The 14,903-nt window shown below is 42.1% G+C and overlaps 6 protein-coding genes across 6 annotated transcripts; 3 read left to right on the top strand and 3 right to left on the bottom strand.

Moving 5' to 3' along the window:
- Positions 1-22: 22 nt before the first annotated feature.
- Positions 23-1,144, top strand: LOC135348363 (uncharacterized). The gene is made up of 5 exons (XM_064546547.1): positions 23-231; positions 414-500; positions 731-799; positions 856-867; positions 936-1,144. The coding sequence occupies exons 1-5, from the start codon at positions 94-96 to the stop codon at positions 1,059-1,061; spliced, it is 432 nt and encodes a 143-aa protein (XP_064402617.1). The 5' UTR covers positions 23-93; the 3' UTR covers positions 1,062-1,144.
- A 128-nt stretch (positions 1,145-1,272) lies between these two features.
- On the top strand, positions 1,273-3,273 carry LOC135348360 (uncharacterized). Its single transcript, XM_064546544.1, has 3 exons — positions 1,273-2,817; positions 2,868-2,924; positions 3,074-3,273. Exons 1-3 carry the CDS (start codon positions 1,363-1,365, stop codon positions 3,140-3,142), a joined length of 1,581 nt encoding a protein of 526 aa, XP_064402614.1. The 5' UTR covers positions 1,273-1,362; the 3' UTR covers positions 3,143-3,273.
- A 135-nt stretch (positions 3,274-3,408) lies between these two features.
- Positions 3,409-9,967, bottom strand: LOC135349262 (IQ calmodulin-binding motif-containing protein 1-like). Its single transcript, XM_064547771.1, has 2 exons — positions 8,895-9,967; positions 3,409-4,321 (listed from the first exon to the last, which is right to left on the bottom strand). The coding sequence occupies exons 1-2, from the start codon at positions 9,909-9,911 to the stop codon at positions 3,575-3,577; spliced, it is 1,764 nt and encodes a 587-aa protein (XP_064403841.1). The 5' UTR covers positions 9,912-9,967; the 3' UTR covers positions 3,409-3,574.
- LOC135348354 (uncharacterized protein K02A2.6-like) lies at positions 4,309-8,886 on the bottom strand. Its single transcript, XM_064546533.1, has one exon. It carries the CDS (start codon positions 8,552-8,554, stop codon positions 4,637-4,639), a length of 3,918 nt encoding a protein of 1,305 aa, XP_064402603.1. The 5' UTR covers positions 8,555-8,886; the 3' UTR covers positions 4,309-4,636.
- LOC135348362 (cyclin-dependent kinase 2-interacting protein-like) lies at positions 9,926-11,316 on the top strand. Its single transcript, XM_064546546.1, has 4 exons — positions 9,926-10,235; positions 10,285-10,402; positions 10,632-10,752; positions 11,007-11,316. The coding sequence occupies exons 1-4, from the start codon at positions 10,057-10,059 to the stop codon at positions 11,201-11,203; spliced, it is 615 nt and encodes a 204-aa protein (XP_064402616.1). The 5' UTR covers positions 9,926-10,056; the 3' UTR covers positions 11,204-11,316.
- LOC135348357 (gamma-aminobutyric acid type B receptor subunit 2-like) lies at positions 11,006-14,899 on the bottom strand. Its single transcript, XM_064546537.1, has 16 exons — positions 14,484-14,899; positions 14,250-14,378; positions 13,978-14,136; positions 13,792-13,893; positions 13,674-13,739; positions 13,442-13,615; positions 13,166-13,387; positions 13,042-13,108; positions 12,729-12,972; positions 12,546-12,672; positions 12,376-12,489; positions 12,163-12,309; positions 11,948-12,088; positions 11,719-11,901; positions 11,462-11,617; positions 11,006-11,387 (listed from the first exon to the last, which is right to left on the bottom strand). The coding sequence occupies exons 1-16, from the start codon at positions 14,769-14,771 to the stop codon at positions 11,328-11,330; spliced, it is 2,379 nt and encodes a 792-aa protein (XP_064402607.1). The 5' UTR covers positions 14,772-14,899; the 3' UTR covers positions 11,006-11,327.
- Positions 14,900-14,903: the final 4 nt, after the last annotated feature.

Raw genomic sequence — 14,903 nt, 5'->3', positions numbered from 1 at the left:
GATTCAGCAAACAACACCTAACTTAATTGGGCGTGGCCTAACCCAGGATTCATCATCTCTCGAAACTTGAGTGGCCAAAGCACAAGCTGCAAGATGTTGAAGTTTGTTCTTCTTGTAAACAAGCAGGGTCAGACCAGAGTCAGCCAATATTATGAGTATGTACCAGTAGAAGAGAGAGTTACCACTGAAGCTGACATTGTTCGTAAATGCTTGGCTAGAAGTGAAGATGCTGTGAGTTATATTCTAGGGGGGGTGGTCTCGTATAGGCATTCTTAACACAAACCGACACATAGACCAATCACTCTACTCCTTACTCCTCTACCCACGCTGTGCATGCACGTATAACGTATGGGGGTAAAACTATTATATTGATCTAGCTATGGCTTTATACGTTATGTTTTTACTACACACAGTGTTCTTTCATGGAATATAAAAACTTCAAAATCGTATTCCGGAGATATGCATCTCTCTACTTCATAATTGGTGTTGATAACACTGAGGTGAGTGTCCACTTCATTGTTTGTCGTGCGTACGTAGTTGATGTAGTCACAGCGCCATGTGAGCAGGCTGACACCAATGTTTGAGGAATTACCCATTGCTCCAATAAATGTTCTGGGTCTTTTAAAAGACATGTTTGTCCAACCTAGAGCTGTGTATCTGACGCATAATCCATTGTAGTTCTGCACATGGCATTATTATCATAAACTATGATATAATTACACTTCTTCAGAATGAATTGAGTGTTTTGGAGTTCATTCACAACATCGTAGAGACTTTTGATAGATACTTTGAAAGTGTGGTAAGTTTAACACATGCTTGCTATGTCACAATAATTCACCTATTATTTTCCTTCAGTGTGAGCTGGATGTATCCTAACAATGTATGCATGCCTGTTAAAATATAAATTTTATTGTCCTCCTTAAAAAATTATAAAGATAATGTTCAACATTGACAAGGCTCACATGATTCTGGATGAGATGATAATGAATGGACAGATTGTGGAAACGAATAAGAACAGGGTATTAGCACCAGTCGCCGTGTTAGAAAAGGCATCCAAATGAACTTATAACAATTTTGATCTCGTATTTGTTTTATGTCATTGTCTGCTACCTACTTCTTAATTATATTGTGTTGTTCTAGACAACTATATAGCTGTAGTGCATTTAATTAATTGTATATAGATGTACCAATCCTTACTGTCATATGCACTACAGATCTACATGTATATCTAGCTAGCAGTGCTAATGAAGTATTCAGCTAAAAAGCATCAACGATTCATACCCAGCTGAACAACCTATAAAAGGCTTGTGCTCATCTGTACTGTACTGTTGTGCAAACCACTGTGCTGACAATTCATGAAAAATGGGTGGAACTCAGTCTAGTGTCAGAGCTTCTGATTCCTCTAAAGGTAGATCTAAACCGGCCCTGAGAAGACTCTACAGTGTGGACCTAGAGAGCAGTTTTATCCTCATTGGAAATCAGAAAGTGGACTCCTTACAGTATGACCCATCTCAAACATTTATGGTGGCGTATGGCATCGATAAGCAAATTGACCCCAGGTTTAGTAAGAAGACTCTAAGTTCTGTGACCGTGTTGGATGCTCATCAGGTTTGTATGGCACTAATTGACCAAAATGTGCTACCAAAAGATAATGTTCGGTTATTCGCTGCCTCTAAAGATCTTGACATGTGCACTATTGAGGGAATAAAGGATAGCTTTCAAGCTGCTGCTAAGATGACTGGAAAAAATGGAATCTTGTTCTTTCATTTCTCTGGGCATGGGATTAAGGTTGGCAATGAGTGGGGACTTGCACCAGCTGATTTTGATTACTCGCGGAGCACTTTTCTGAGTGGAGACATGTTGAATAGCTGGCTCAATGAAGTTGATTGTCAATCCCTGTATGCTGTTATTTCTCTCGATTGCTGTTATGCGGGTGGTTTTGCTAATGAACTAATTGCTTGCGATCTTAATTTGCGATCAGGTACTTACGTGCTTAGTGCTTGTACTGCTTTTGAGACTTCTCTGGTAATAGGCCCCCTAGGCCATTCAGTTTATGCGTACTTCCTGGCCTATGCTATTCGAGTGATGTCATTTGCTAGTGGAACAATTCCCATTCATAAAATATTTGAGGAGTGTAGTATTCTTTGTAGGTCACTTACATCTTTTCTTGTCTGCTATAGTTCTGATTTCGGACTAAGCATAAAAGCTATGCAACCTGTATTGAAATACTTTGATGTCAACTCTCTTCCCTCTAATCGTTTGCTAGACAGTATTTCTCCTGGTTTGCCGAAAGAAGACGTCACTGCATCCCTCCTGTCAGTTGACAGGTACACTTTTGTGACGCAGTACTTCACACGAATGAATTTCCAGATTGGGGAGTTGTGTAGTCTATGCCTTGATTGGCTCGGGTCTATGACAGAAGATGGGAAGTGCTTGAAAGAGATTGCCAGTCGAGGATTGTTGCAAGATGAAATACTAAACGCTGTTATTTGTCTTATGATGTGGAGTTTTGCATCAATACAGTTTGTTGATGATAGAGAAAATGTACATAAAGCCAGTAACTTTTTGCTTGCTTTCTTATACACTGCTACGGCTTTAGACTCACTCTACCATGTCAGGCTAACTCATGACCACATGGAACAAAGTTTGGAGTTCTATCTTGGTGTGGTTGAAGAGAATAAAGTCGATGTTAGTGAGCTACAACAGTTGAGGAAGGAGGTAAACAGAGAACAACGAAACTCTCCTAATATTGAAATTGACGATACATTGAATGTACCTGAAACCTCTATGAGAGCAGATGCTATGGAGTCAATAAAAGTATGTCAATTTTTTCTTGCATATGAGTTTTCATTATTATCCTTGTGTAGTTTACCAAGCTCTCAGGAAATGGCTTGTTTGACACCTGTCCTGTTCATCAACCGGAAGTAAGTTTAATTTATGCTATAATTTATGCTATAATTTATGCTATAATTATAAGCATGCACGTAACTATATACTTTCAAGTATTGTAGAAAAATACCTGATTTTGTATAGCTCATGTACACACACACATGCACGTGTACACACACTACAGGGAGATATTTGCAAAGTACCTGTGAAGTATTACTGGTGGGTACCACTTGCAGATGATATGCAGCTGTGACAGCTTAACAATGGTTGATATTATAATTATACCATGCATGTGTATTATACTGTACATTTTTTGTTGAGTGATAATTCTAATTAACATGTTCACATACGTACCGGTATATATACATTCTTGTTGCCTTTTGACCTCTGAGATTAAAGGAAATATATAGCAGTGCCAATAATTATAATTTATATATGGCACATATGTATTGCACTGTGGTCAGTCTGTTAATGGCATCAAAATCGATCAAATTACCGGTTTTTTCTTCTTCGTATATACGCATTCTTCTATATGGTTTTCAAGGCAACAAGTTATTACATGGAAATTTGCACCACAAGCAGTTTATTAATTGGCCCTGTAGTAGACAATGATCTCGGGCCTTGACTCATAGCCATGTATATATTAATACTTGATACATACATACACAATATTAATTTTTAATCATTAAGTTCGCTTCCACCACGGTAAGTTTGTAGTCTTGAGCTCTTCTCTGTGTGCCATCCGAGCCATATCAGCAATTTGTGCAGAACTTGAAGAAAATGTTCTAGTGACATTCTTCACTAAAAATGAATCGGTAAGAATAGGAGCGGAAGTTAGTAAAGTGCTGCTTCTTTCTAGCTGCGTCACTACAAGTTTTTGTTGATTCAACAATCGATTTTGTACTGGTCTTAACAAATAGAACTCTTTAAGAGTTTCTTGGACATTCTCATGAAGCTCTCTAATTACTGATTCAGATGAGTACGCCGCCCCACTCCTGTATTCGCTGATTTCTTTTTGAAGCAATGCCCTTGCAAATGTCTGTGATCGACTAGCAGAGATGACAGCCATGTGTGTTTTTCTCTCCGTGTATCTGCGAAAAGCTCTCTGTATGACAATGGCATAGTTACTGAAGTGAACATTTTGTCGGAGATGATTGTACGTTTTCCTGGCAACATGTGTACGCCAACAAGACTGAATCTTCACAGCCGCTTCAACTTCTTTTTGCTCAATGAAGGACGAAATATTGCTAGATGAAATCTGTTGCATTTGTGTAAGTTGAGTCTCCCAAAATGTAATTCGATTCTGTTTAGTTACCTCTTGCTTAATCAAGCTCAACTCTTTAGCTTTCATTTGGGACTTCTTTGCCGCTTCCTTTTTGTTATGTCGCAGGTTCATGCAGACATTTGAGTTTAGTGAAATCGTATTCAACAACTGATAAAATGCACAAGAACAAAGGTATAAGTATGTACAAGACAAAAGGCAGTGGAGCAGAGGCTCCCATACACAAAGAGCCGCCTGGAGCGGGCCCCTATAGCTAGGCACAAAGGGAACAAAGAACAACTATACAGAAAGAACCTACTAACGAACAGAAACCACAATAACAGAAAAGTACAATACAGGAAGTAAAGTTAACCACAGGAAATGAGTTAATTAACACAACTAAAAGTAAACACTATGCACATTACTACACTTCCTCCCCTACTAGATGGAAGCGTTACATCAACATATAAAATAACTCACTACAAACTAGTAATGGTCCACAAGGTAGTCTGGAGCGGTTGTCGCTCGAGCTGACCGACGAACACTTGGAGTTGCTAGTGTCGAGCCAGCTGGTGGTGGTGGTGATTGTTCAGAGTTCAAGTCGGGTGTTTCGGTATCATGATCTAGTTCCGGTATATCAGTCCAATCAGTCAGGGGTTGTTGTTCGACTGTAGAGCGGGGGCGAAGATGATCTGCGTGTCGACGAAACGTCTGACCAGTCATCAGGGTAACGTTGAAAGACAGAGGGCCAGCTGTACTTTCAATTGTGCCGGGAACCCAGTCCTTCTTGGAGGGCAGATCACAAACATAGACTTTGTCTCCAACATCGAACTTCCGAGCCACAGCATGCTGATCATGACCAATCTTTTGCTTCAGCTGTTTCGCGCGAACTTTCTGAGTCAGGTTCGGGATAGCTAGGTCAAGCTTAGAGCGAGGTCGGCGATTCAGTAGTAGCTCAGATGGGGAGATGCCTGTTGTGGAGTGCGGCGTCATTCTGTACTGAAACAGAAACTGAGATAGGTTGTCTCTGAGTGGGGCATTAGGGGCTTTCTTCATGTAAGCCTTGAAGGTTTGGACGGCTCGTTCTGCCAATCCATTTGTTGCGGGGTGGTATGGTGCTGAGGTAGTGTGTCGAATTCCTTGTGTTTTTACAAAGTCCTTGAATTCAACACTGGTGAACACTGATCCGTTGTCTGACACGAGCAATTCAGGTATGCCGTGAGTCGCGAAGATCGACCTGAGTTCAGTGAGGGTAGTAGCCGTGGTAGCGTGCCGTACAGCTTTCACCTCCATCCACTTCGAGTGGGCGTCTACTACGACCAAGAACATGTGTCCGAGAAGAGGGCCAGCGTAGTCGATGTGCAGCCTAGCCCAGGGGCGTTCTGGCCATTCCCAGGGTTGAATCGGTGCCACTGGAGGGAGTTTCCTGGTTCGCTGGCAGGCGTCACACAGCTTGACTTTCTCTTCGAGTGCTTTGTCCATTCCGGGCCACCATACAAAACATCGGGCGAGACTCTTCATTTTCGAGATGCCCGGGTGTCCTTCATGCAGTTCCTCGAGAATTCTCTCCCTTCCTGGAGGTGGGATGACCACGCGACTTCCCCACATGACACAGCCATCGTGGAGGCTAAGTTGAGTGTGTCGTTGCTGGTAGGGTTTGAGTTCTGCGTCGGTATTGTCTCTCCAGCCAGAAGCAAGCATACGGCGAACTCGAGAGAGGACCGGATCCTTCTCTGTCCAGGATGTAATTTCTCTTGCCGTGACTGGTAGGGATTCCAGCATGCTGATAGCCAGGATATTCTCTCCAGGGGTCGGTACTTTGGTAGCACATTCTGGGAGAGGGAGACGACTGAAGACATCAGCATTGGCATGGTCTGGTCCTGGCTTGTACTCGATCGTGTAGCTGTACGCGCCTAGGATGAGTGCCCATCGTTGAAGTCGAGCTGAGGCCAGGACAGGTACACCTGCGTTCTCTTTGAACAGGTGCTGCAGGGGCTTGTGGTCAGACAATATGGTAAACTGTCTGCCAACCAGATATTGGTGGAGACGTTTAACACCAAAAATAATAGCTAACCCCTCTTTGTCCAGCTGGGAGTATTTCTTTTCAGCCGGACCAAGTGAGCGAGATATGAAGGCCACAGGTTTCTCGGTGCCGTCCGGGAAACGATGAGAGAGCACAGCTCCAACTCCATACGGCGAGGCATCACATGCCAAGATGAGAGGTAGAGATGGGTCATAGTGTGCTAAGACTCTGTCTGACGTCAAGGTTTGCTTGGCCTGGTCGAACGCCTTCTGCTGATCAGGGCCCCAAATCCAGGCAGTAGCCTTTCGTAGTAACTTGTGAAGGGGGGCGAGCAGAGTAGAGAGATTAGGTACAAACTTGCCATAATAATTCAGGAGGCCTAGAAATGCCTTCAGCTGAGTAACATTCCGGGGAATGGGTGCTTGTTTCAATGCCTTGATTTTTGCGTCCGTGGGCTGGAGACCGTCAGCAGAGATCCGGTGACCTAGGTACTCCACCATGGAAAGCATGAATCTGCATTTCTCACGTTTCAGGCGAGCTCCGGCCTTCTCAAGTCTGTCTAGGACTTCTTCTAGAGTGCGAAGGTGCTCTTCTTCAGTGGATCCTGTCACGAGGATGTCGTCAATATACACCACTACGTGAGGTAGACCCTGCATGAGGCTCTCCATGGTTCGTTGGAATATTGATGGAGCAGCTGAGACCCCAAACGGTAGACGGTTATACCGAAAGAGACCCTTGTGAGTGTTGACAGTCGTCAGGACCTTGGATTCCTCCGTCAGTGAGATCTGTTGGTAGGCGTGTGCAAGGTCTAACTTAGTAAATGATTTACCATTTGCCAGAGAGGCAAAGATGTCCTCAATGCGAGGTAGAGGGTAAGTGTCAGGTTTAGCCACAGTGTTGACAGTAACCTTGTAGTCACCGCACAGTCGGATAGAGCCATCCTTCTTGACCACCGGTACGACAGGAGCTGCCCAATCGGAGAACTGCACTGGTTCAATAACGCCTTGTTCTTCGAGACGTGAGATTTCTTTCTCCACCTTCGAGCGGCGAGAGTAGGGAACAGGACGGGCCTTGCAAAATCGAGGTTTGTGCGCTGGATCAATATGAATAGTAGCAGGAGCATCCTTGATGTGCCCGAGGTCCTTCCCGAACACTGTGGAATGCTTGTCTAAGATCTCCTGGAGATCGTCGGCCACGGTCGTTGAGTATTTAATGCTTTGCCAATCCAGTCTTAGGTTCTCCAGCCAGTCTCGTCCCAGCAAGGAGGGTCCTTTGCCAGCGACAACAAGGAGATCCAATTCCGCCTGCTGTGCTTGGTACAGAACATGCACACGAATTATGCCCTTTACCACAATGTGCTCACCAGTGTAGGTCTTGAGTCGGATTGAAGTGGGTTTGAGAGGGGGCTTCCGTTTAGGCCACAGCGATCGGTACGTGTGTTCATTCATCACAGAGAGGGCTGCACCTGTGTCAATTTCCATGGTAGTATCCAGTCCATTGAGAGTAACAGGTACAGTGATTGGCTGAGTGCGGCCAGCGGAGGAGTAGAACAAGCTGTACTCATCTGTGTCCTCCTCATCATCATCATTAGAACCAGTCAGCTGGTTAGTAGATCTAGATGCAGTTTTGTCTGCTTTTGAGTCTCTTGTTCTCTTTCTGCAGACCTTTGAGATATGCCCTTGCTTCTTGCAGTAGTGACAAGTGCTTGTGCGAAACTTGCACGTAGTTGCCGGATGAGCTGCACCACAACGAAAACACGGTTGTGTTGGGCCAATTGAGGGAGGTTTCTCCCGAGGGAGTGGAGGCTTGCGTCGACGGTTGTCCAATAGACGGTTTACAGACGCGTCCTGTCCAGAGAGATTTCTGGTGCCACGATCAGCTAGTTCCGATGCCTTTGCAACAGCCAGAGCGCTGTCAAAAGTGAGTGCAGGGTCAGCCAAAAGCTTGTACTGGAGCTTCTTGTCTCGACATCCACAAACAATGCGGTCTCGGAGCATGTCGTTGAGGGTTTCGCCAAACTGGCAGTGTTTAGCAATCTTGCGGAGCTGGGCCACATAGTCATTGATCGTCTCTCCTGAGTGTTGTACTCTTGTAAAGAAGGTGTACCTCTCGACGATGGGTGAGGGTGTAGGCTGCTGGTGTTCCTGAACCAGAGCAACAAGTTCTTCGAATGTTTTTTCGGTAGGAGCTGCGGGAGCAAGTAGATCACGGACGAGTCCATACGTTGACGGTCCGCACACGGTGAGAAGAGTTGCACGACGTATGTCTGCGTCATCAATGCCGTTAGCGACAAAAAAGAGTTGAAGTCGCTCTGTATACGCTTTCCAATCCTCCGTGCTGGGTTGGAAGGAGCCAATAGTGCCGATTGAGAGATGAGCCATGGGGTAGTACTTGGTTTGGTTGCCGTTGTAATCCTCGTCGCCAATTGTTATGTCGCAGGTTCATGCAGACATTTGAGTTTAGTGAAATCGTATTCAACAACTGATAAAATGCACAAGAACAAAGGTATAAGTATGTACAAGACAAAAGGCAGTGGAGCAGAGGCTCCCATACACAAAGAGCCGCCTGGAGCGGGCCCCTATAGCTAGGCACAAAGGGAACAAAGAACAACTATACAGAAAGAACCTACTAACGAACAGAAACCACAATAACAGAAAAGTACAATACAGGAAGTAAAGTTAACCACAGGAAATGAGTTAATTAACACAACTAAAAGTAAACACTATGCACATTACTACACTTTTTTGCTTTCCATCTTCGATAGAATAGCTGAAAATTTCGAATTCCGTTGTGTACACGCTTCATTTTTTTACGGGTAGAATAACCTCTCCACGAAGCTTGAATAACAACAGCTGCATGTTTCTCAACTTGAAGATTGCCTTGTGTTGACATTTGATCCACTTGTTGAACAAACACGTTTGTAACCTCTGAAACTTTACCGAAGCTCCATTTTCTTGTCATGGTTTGAAGCCCATCATACCTAGAAAGAATAAGATTGAGGATATTAGAATTTACTGAAGAGATGGTTGCTAAAATGTTCAACGATTGACGAGCGTTGTTTTTGTTGCTCCCTGATATTTTGTAAACCAATTCGTCTAAGATAGAGTACAAAGTTTGTAAAGGGAGCTTTAGCAGGCAATACAGATCCAAATTAATACAAACCTCCAAACCAATCAATGTTTCAAATACGAATTCGTCGTTGTCTGTAATGAGCATGTGTAACAGATAAGGAGATTGCAGTGCTCGTAGTACCAGTGAGTCGTGGCTTCTGCAGATGAGTAGAAGCAACTCTATAGTACCAATAAAGGTGCCTTTGACATCTTTGCGAGCGTCACTGAGCGATGCTTCGAGCACATTAGTGGCTAAGATAAGAATTGAATCAACAGCTGTTGGTAGGAGGATATCGAAAAATTCGGTTGTTATGTCAGTATGAACATCATCACTTGATGTAGGATGGAGACTAGCACACACAGATGCCAGGATAAAGGCAAGCTGTTCTGCAGTGTTCCAGGCTCCTTCAACGACTGAGAAATCTTGTCTGACAACCTCCACCAATATATGCAGGAGGTCGTTGAGCCATATCTGCTGTTTGATTTTTTGGGTTTCTTTGATACTGAATTCAGATGACGATACTGTTGGATACAATCCTACCAGGATAAGTGGTAATTCAAAATCTTTGCAGGAACCTGCCTGTTTCACAATATCGTGAACAATTTTAAGAGCACCTGAAAGGTTCATGGTGATTCTATTCTACAACCTGAAGTGCGCGTTAATTGAGCTGAATTTGAATACGGTGATCATCATCATTAGTCATCATTAGCCTCGGTTCCAAGCCGCTGGGAAGACGTTTATACTAGCCTCGATACTAGCAATAGAGTTCATCATGTCTTCTTTACACCAGTCTCCTGTAACACCATCCTGGACCTCCCCTGACTATCTATTGAGCCACAGGATGAAGGAGTGTTGTGTACAGCTACATGCTTCAGTACAGAAATGGAAGCAACTCACTGAAGAAGGATTTAATGTTGCAACAAAGCTAGTCAACACTCTTCAACATGAAAAGTATAGCATAAGAGTACCAATCAAAGCCTGATAGTTTTTCTCATTATAGGTACACTCATCACACTGGTGACCTGTCTAATATGTGTGACGTCTCAGTCGTTGAATCTAAGATCATTGAAGAACGAGAAGGCTTCTACACCAATTTTAAAGACATCATAAATAAGCTGGTACGAATGTGGTGTGACGTTTTTCACTATTCTGTAAGCCACAATTAATAAATAGCATAGCACAGCATGACATTGTAGTGTTTGTTGGCACCAAAATGCATGCATATGACGACATGCTTATCAAACATTCTCTAGCAGCTTTAATATTATTGCTTTCACGCCTTGTTTATTTTAACCAGACTGTTTTCCACGTATTATAGCCAACAGCACTTTTCATTGCCTGACTCAGGAGAGTGTGGTTGCGAGGATGGGAACTCTGTCTGGCAATGTACGTGCAGCAGTAGAGTTGCTAAGCTCTTCACAGGACCCCAGTCAACCTATCTTCCAGTCTCTCTCTCCAGTCATGTTTGGTCAGTTTAAGGATAACAGTAACATACTGTTAACCATCGCCATATTATACATGTAGCATTAACGAGTAGGCATGCTTTTTTGCGTATTCTTTAGACGCAAAATTATTCCGAAAATAATTTAACACATAATGCCATAACATAGCACATTAAATTTTATGAGAGTATGGTTATCCAATGTCTTTGATTGTTATAGACAAGGCACTGTTTTTAGTCCAACAGAACATATGAGCGAGTGTATGCAATTTTTATTGCAGGTTCCCACTTTGAGGTGGTATACAAGACTTACTGTCAGGAGATTTCCTTACGGGAAAAAATATTGGGCGACATTATCCAGCAGTCGTGTCGAGACACTGTGACAATGTATCTATCTTGCTGGCTACATGAACCATACATTGGAGCTGAATGTACCGAGAGTTTAGAAGCTCTGCTGATAGACACTAATTTGAGGTAATTCTGTTTGTAGTTCTCCATTAAGACATTTTGATTTCTGTATAAAGTGTCAGTGTTAGTGTGGTATATATGAGTTCTATTGAAAGTTTGAACTAAAACACTCTTAATTGTTCATACTGTAATTGTTATGATGTGTAGTTGGGATAATTCTGTTCATCAGTCTCAATTTCGAGAGAATTGTGAGCCTGTAAAATTGTTAGGTTGCTGAATTTATGAGAGTACTTACTACGGCTATTGAGGAGTACGTGCAAGAACTTACATCGTTGTGGAATGTTAATTGAGCCTGTAGTGTCTTCACTTTCCTTTGCAAAGTAGCAATTTCCTTTATTTCATCACAAGTACCTAGACCAATAGGTGGCTCATTTGTAGGTGGGAATACCGTTTCTCCCTCCGGGTCTTTGCGCAACGCAATAGCCTGCAAATATTTGTAAAATTCTAGCTCTGCATACGTAAGTCGTATGTGTAGAATTGTTTGAATGAACAGCATTACTGATGTGTTGTAAGGTATGATTGTACCTTAGATATGAAGACTACACCCAGAATGACTGCGCTAGTGGCGCATATGCCCACAGCGAATGCGCCACTGTAGACATTCAAATATGATCCAAATGTGAAGGTTGTTATCATCACAGCTGCCAATACCAATCCAGTCAAGTAGAGAATAAGAGCAACTTCTGTAGAGTCATTCAGCACTTTCACCTACCAGGTGTCAGTTACGTTCAAATCATTAACTGCGCCAACTTACCTGTACTTTCCGTATCTTAAAGGCCAGAATTACTGCTGTCAGGTGTATAACAATTTTGTATCCAAAAAGGATTGCAATCCAGTATATCTTTGATGTGGCATCACAGAGTGTAACTGTGTACTGAATTTCAATTCCCTCATCCTATATACATAATGGATCTTTTTTATAATTAAGTTGCTAGATCTGTAAATTGAATGCCTAACCACCAAATTTACATTAATTCCACCCTCTTTGTGCTCAGCATCAGCAACGCTGACTGCTTGAAGCCTGCTTGTTGTGAACGATGTAGTAAAGGACAGTAGAATGACATCAATCAGTAGAAACAGGACCACAAATAAAAGCAAATGCCAATCTTTTACTGGCTGCATGTATGGTAAAAATACAGACGGTTGTGCAAGTGCAGTATGTATAGGAAGTTTTCTGATTACCGTTTTACTTGATTTCAGCTTAGGGTAACGAAAAATGTAGTACACCCTCCACATCTTTGTGTTGATTGTTCCCAAACACAAAGAATATCCAATTGCAACTAACCAGGACCTCAACTGTAGAGTGCATACCAAACGATGTTTCACTGATTCATTACATAATAATCACTCACCCCACAAAAGACGTTGATCACCGACATGGGGATTGGAGGGTACACAAATAGGAAAACTGATGAGTTAAAAATGATAACTCCGACTCCAACCAGATAGTTCAAGTTTGGGCTCGACAATCGTATCAACCTATAATGAAAAGTTACAAATGATAGTAATGGAAGGTTATATAATTATTCTTTTACCTTCTATTTCTAAAAGCCAACATGAATAGAATACCGAGCACTGCAATCAAAATGTTGCAGCTGGCAAAAGTGTATGTCACTGCAGTAAGAATTAGCTCCGGGTATTTTTCTTGTGTAACTGGCGAGCCATCCAAAGGAATACCGTTCACCCATAAGGATTCCTTCTGCTCCCCTTGAATGAAAGTTACTCCACTGTCTAACTTGATCTCGCCCACTTGCACTAGCAGTACAGTTCCATTAGGCCCTATCAATAGCCATAATTAATTGTTACAAAGTAGATCTAGTACCCAAAACGAAAATTGTGCTGTATTACCTTCCTTAAATTGGTGGAGTTTGAATGCTTTGGCTGGTAGTGCATTATCCTTGAAACAGATATCCCCCTATGCATAATTATTGGCATCATAATAATAATTATCGTGCATGTTTTATCATCTTACCAAAAAACCATGGAATCTGGTTTGTTGAATCTCATACATTAACTTTTGTCCTGCTGATCTTATTAGCGCAGGAGCTGATGAAATGTCATTCACGACCTCAGACTTGTTTGTGTACATTGTAGAATTGATAGCAAGGAAAAGACTAATCACAGAATCATAAGTCAGAGAGGTAATAGAATCATTGCTCCTCGTTTTTAAAAGTTTGATGAATGAATGTGTGCTCTGCAAGAAATTTAACTTTTAGTTACGGATATATGCTCATGATTATTACCTCACATTAAATTGACTGCTTTTGTTGCAGTTACTGTGTGTTAGAATGTTATTGATATATAGCACTCCTTGACTGTGTAGAAAAGTTTGTAGTTGACCACTCTTTTGGTGAGACAGCCACCATCTTTCATAAAAACCCAGTGTCACCCATACATATGGATGCTGAATAGCAACTGCGGCCTAGTTATACATCACAGTTAATTATCAACACTCTTGTTTGCATAATTATACTCTCTACCTTCATGAGAAATGCGCGAGTAAAGTCAGAGCCCATGTTTAGGACCACGATACGTACTGATCTCAACTGCACATCATTCAGCACAATGCACAGATGCTAGAGAAATACCATCACTTACCACAAGTTCTTGTACGTTGATGTCATTGATACTGGTTGATATGATGTTTGTACTAACAGAAACGTTGTTTATACGTAACATATTTCCCAAGTGTGTTGCTGACTGTGAAAACAGATTTATATTTGGCAGTACATGTACATGTACACGTATACATGCCCCTTGCTTAGCAAGTCACAGTACACTTACTGTCCTGTATAGGCTATCATCCTGTGAGATGATCGCTACTCTTTTCCACTCAGGGAATGCTTTTACCAAAGTAGCCACTCCGTCCATCAAGGAGATTACTGATGGCAAAACTGTAATCAAGTAGCTGTTTACACGTGGGACTGCTGGGGCTAAGGAAACCTGTTTTGAAAATAGATTTTAGCGATACACAATGTTATTGGTTTGTTAATAGAAAATGCATGACTGTGTGTGTCTGTTGGACAGCTAGACACACCACCACAAAAGAAACTTACCAGAGGGATGTTGAAGAGCCCTGATACATCAGTGATAGCGTTTGAGATAGTGCTGCAAACAGGCCCTATTATCGCTAATGCATTTGGTCTCGTAATTATCTCCTTGAACAGTATGTTTTTAAGGGCGTACTGCATAATTAATAGAAGAGACATGTGCATGCAAAAACAATGACAACTATTTGGAAATGTTACAAATTACAGCATAATTGTTATACTTGTACAATCTCGGCTCACCTTCTCCAGCTTACACACATTTGGTAGAGTGGTGGCACTAATTACAAAGTCTGGGAAAATTAACAATGAATTTAGGGAGTCCACGGCATCTATTGCTGCTGAAGTAATGATGTCAGTTTGACAGTTCTTGTCCGAGACATTTAGCAACAAAATGTGTATATTATTAATAGCAGCATTGGTGGTAGTGTTGAATCTTTCCTCTCTGCTTGGTGTAGAGCACAAGCAAATCGCAGCTGCTGACAGTAGAAGCAAGTTGTATGTAAATCCTTTTCTTGCAGATGCAGGCATTTTAGTGTAAGCAATTAAATCAGATTTGAGCTAGACTATCCATTATGGAGGCCTGGCATAATTTATAACCCAAATCCTGTTTTTCATTAATTTGTTAATTGATCTTTACCACTCAATTCTATTAAATATTGA

The sequence above is a fragment of the Halichondria panicea genome, chromosome 15 (genome assembly GCF_963675165.1).
Source record: "Halichondria panicea chromosome 15, odHalPani1.1, whole genome shotgun sequence".
Lineage (NCBI taxonomy): Eukaryota > Metazoa > Porifera > Demospongiae > Suberitida > Halichondriidae > Halichondria > Halichondria panicea.
This window is presented reverse-complemented; position numbering and strand designations above follow the sequence as displayed.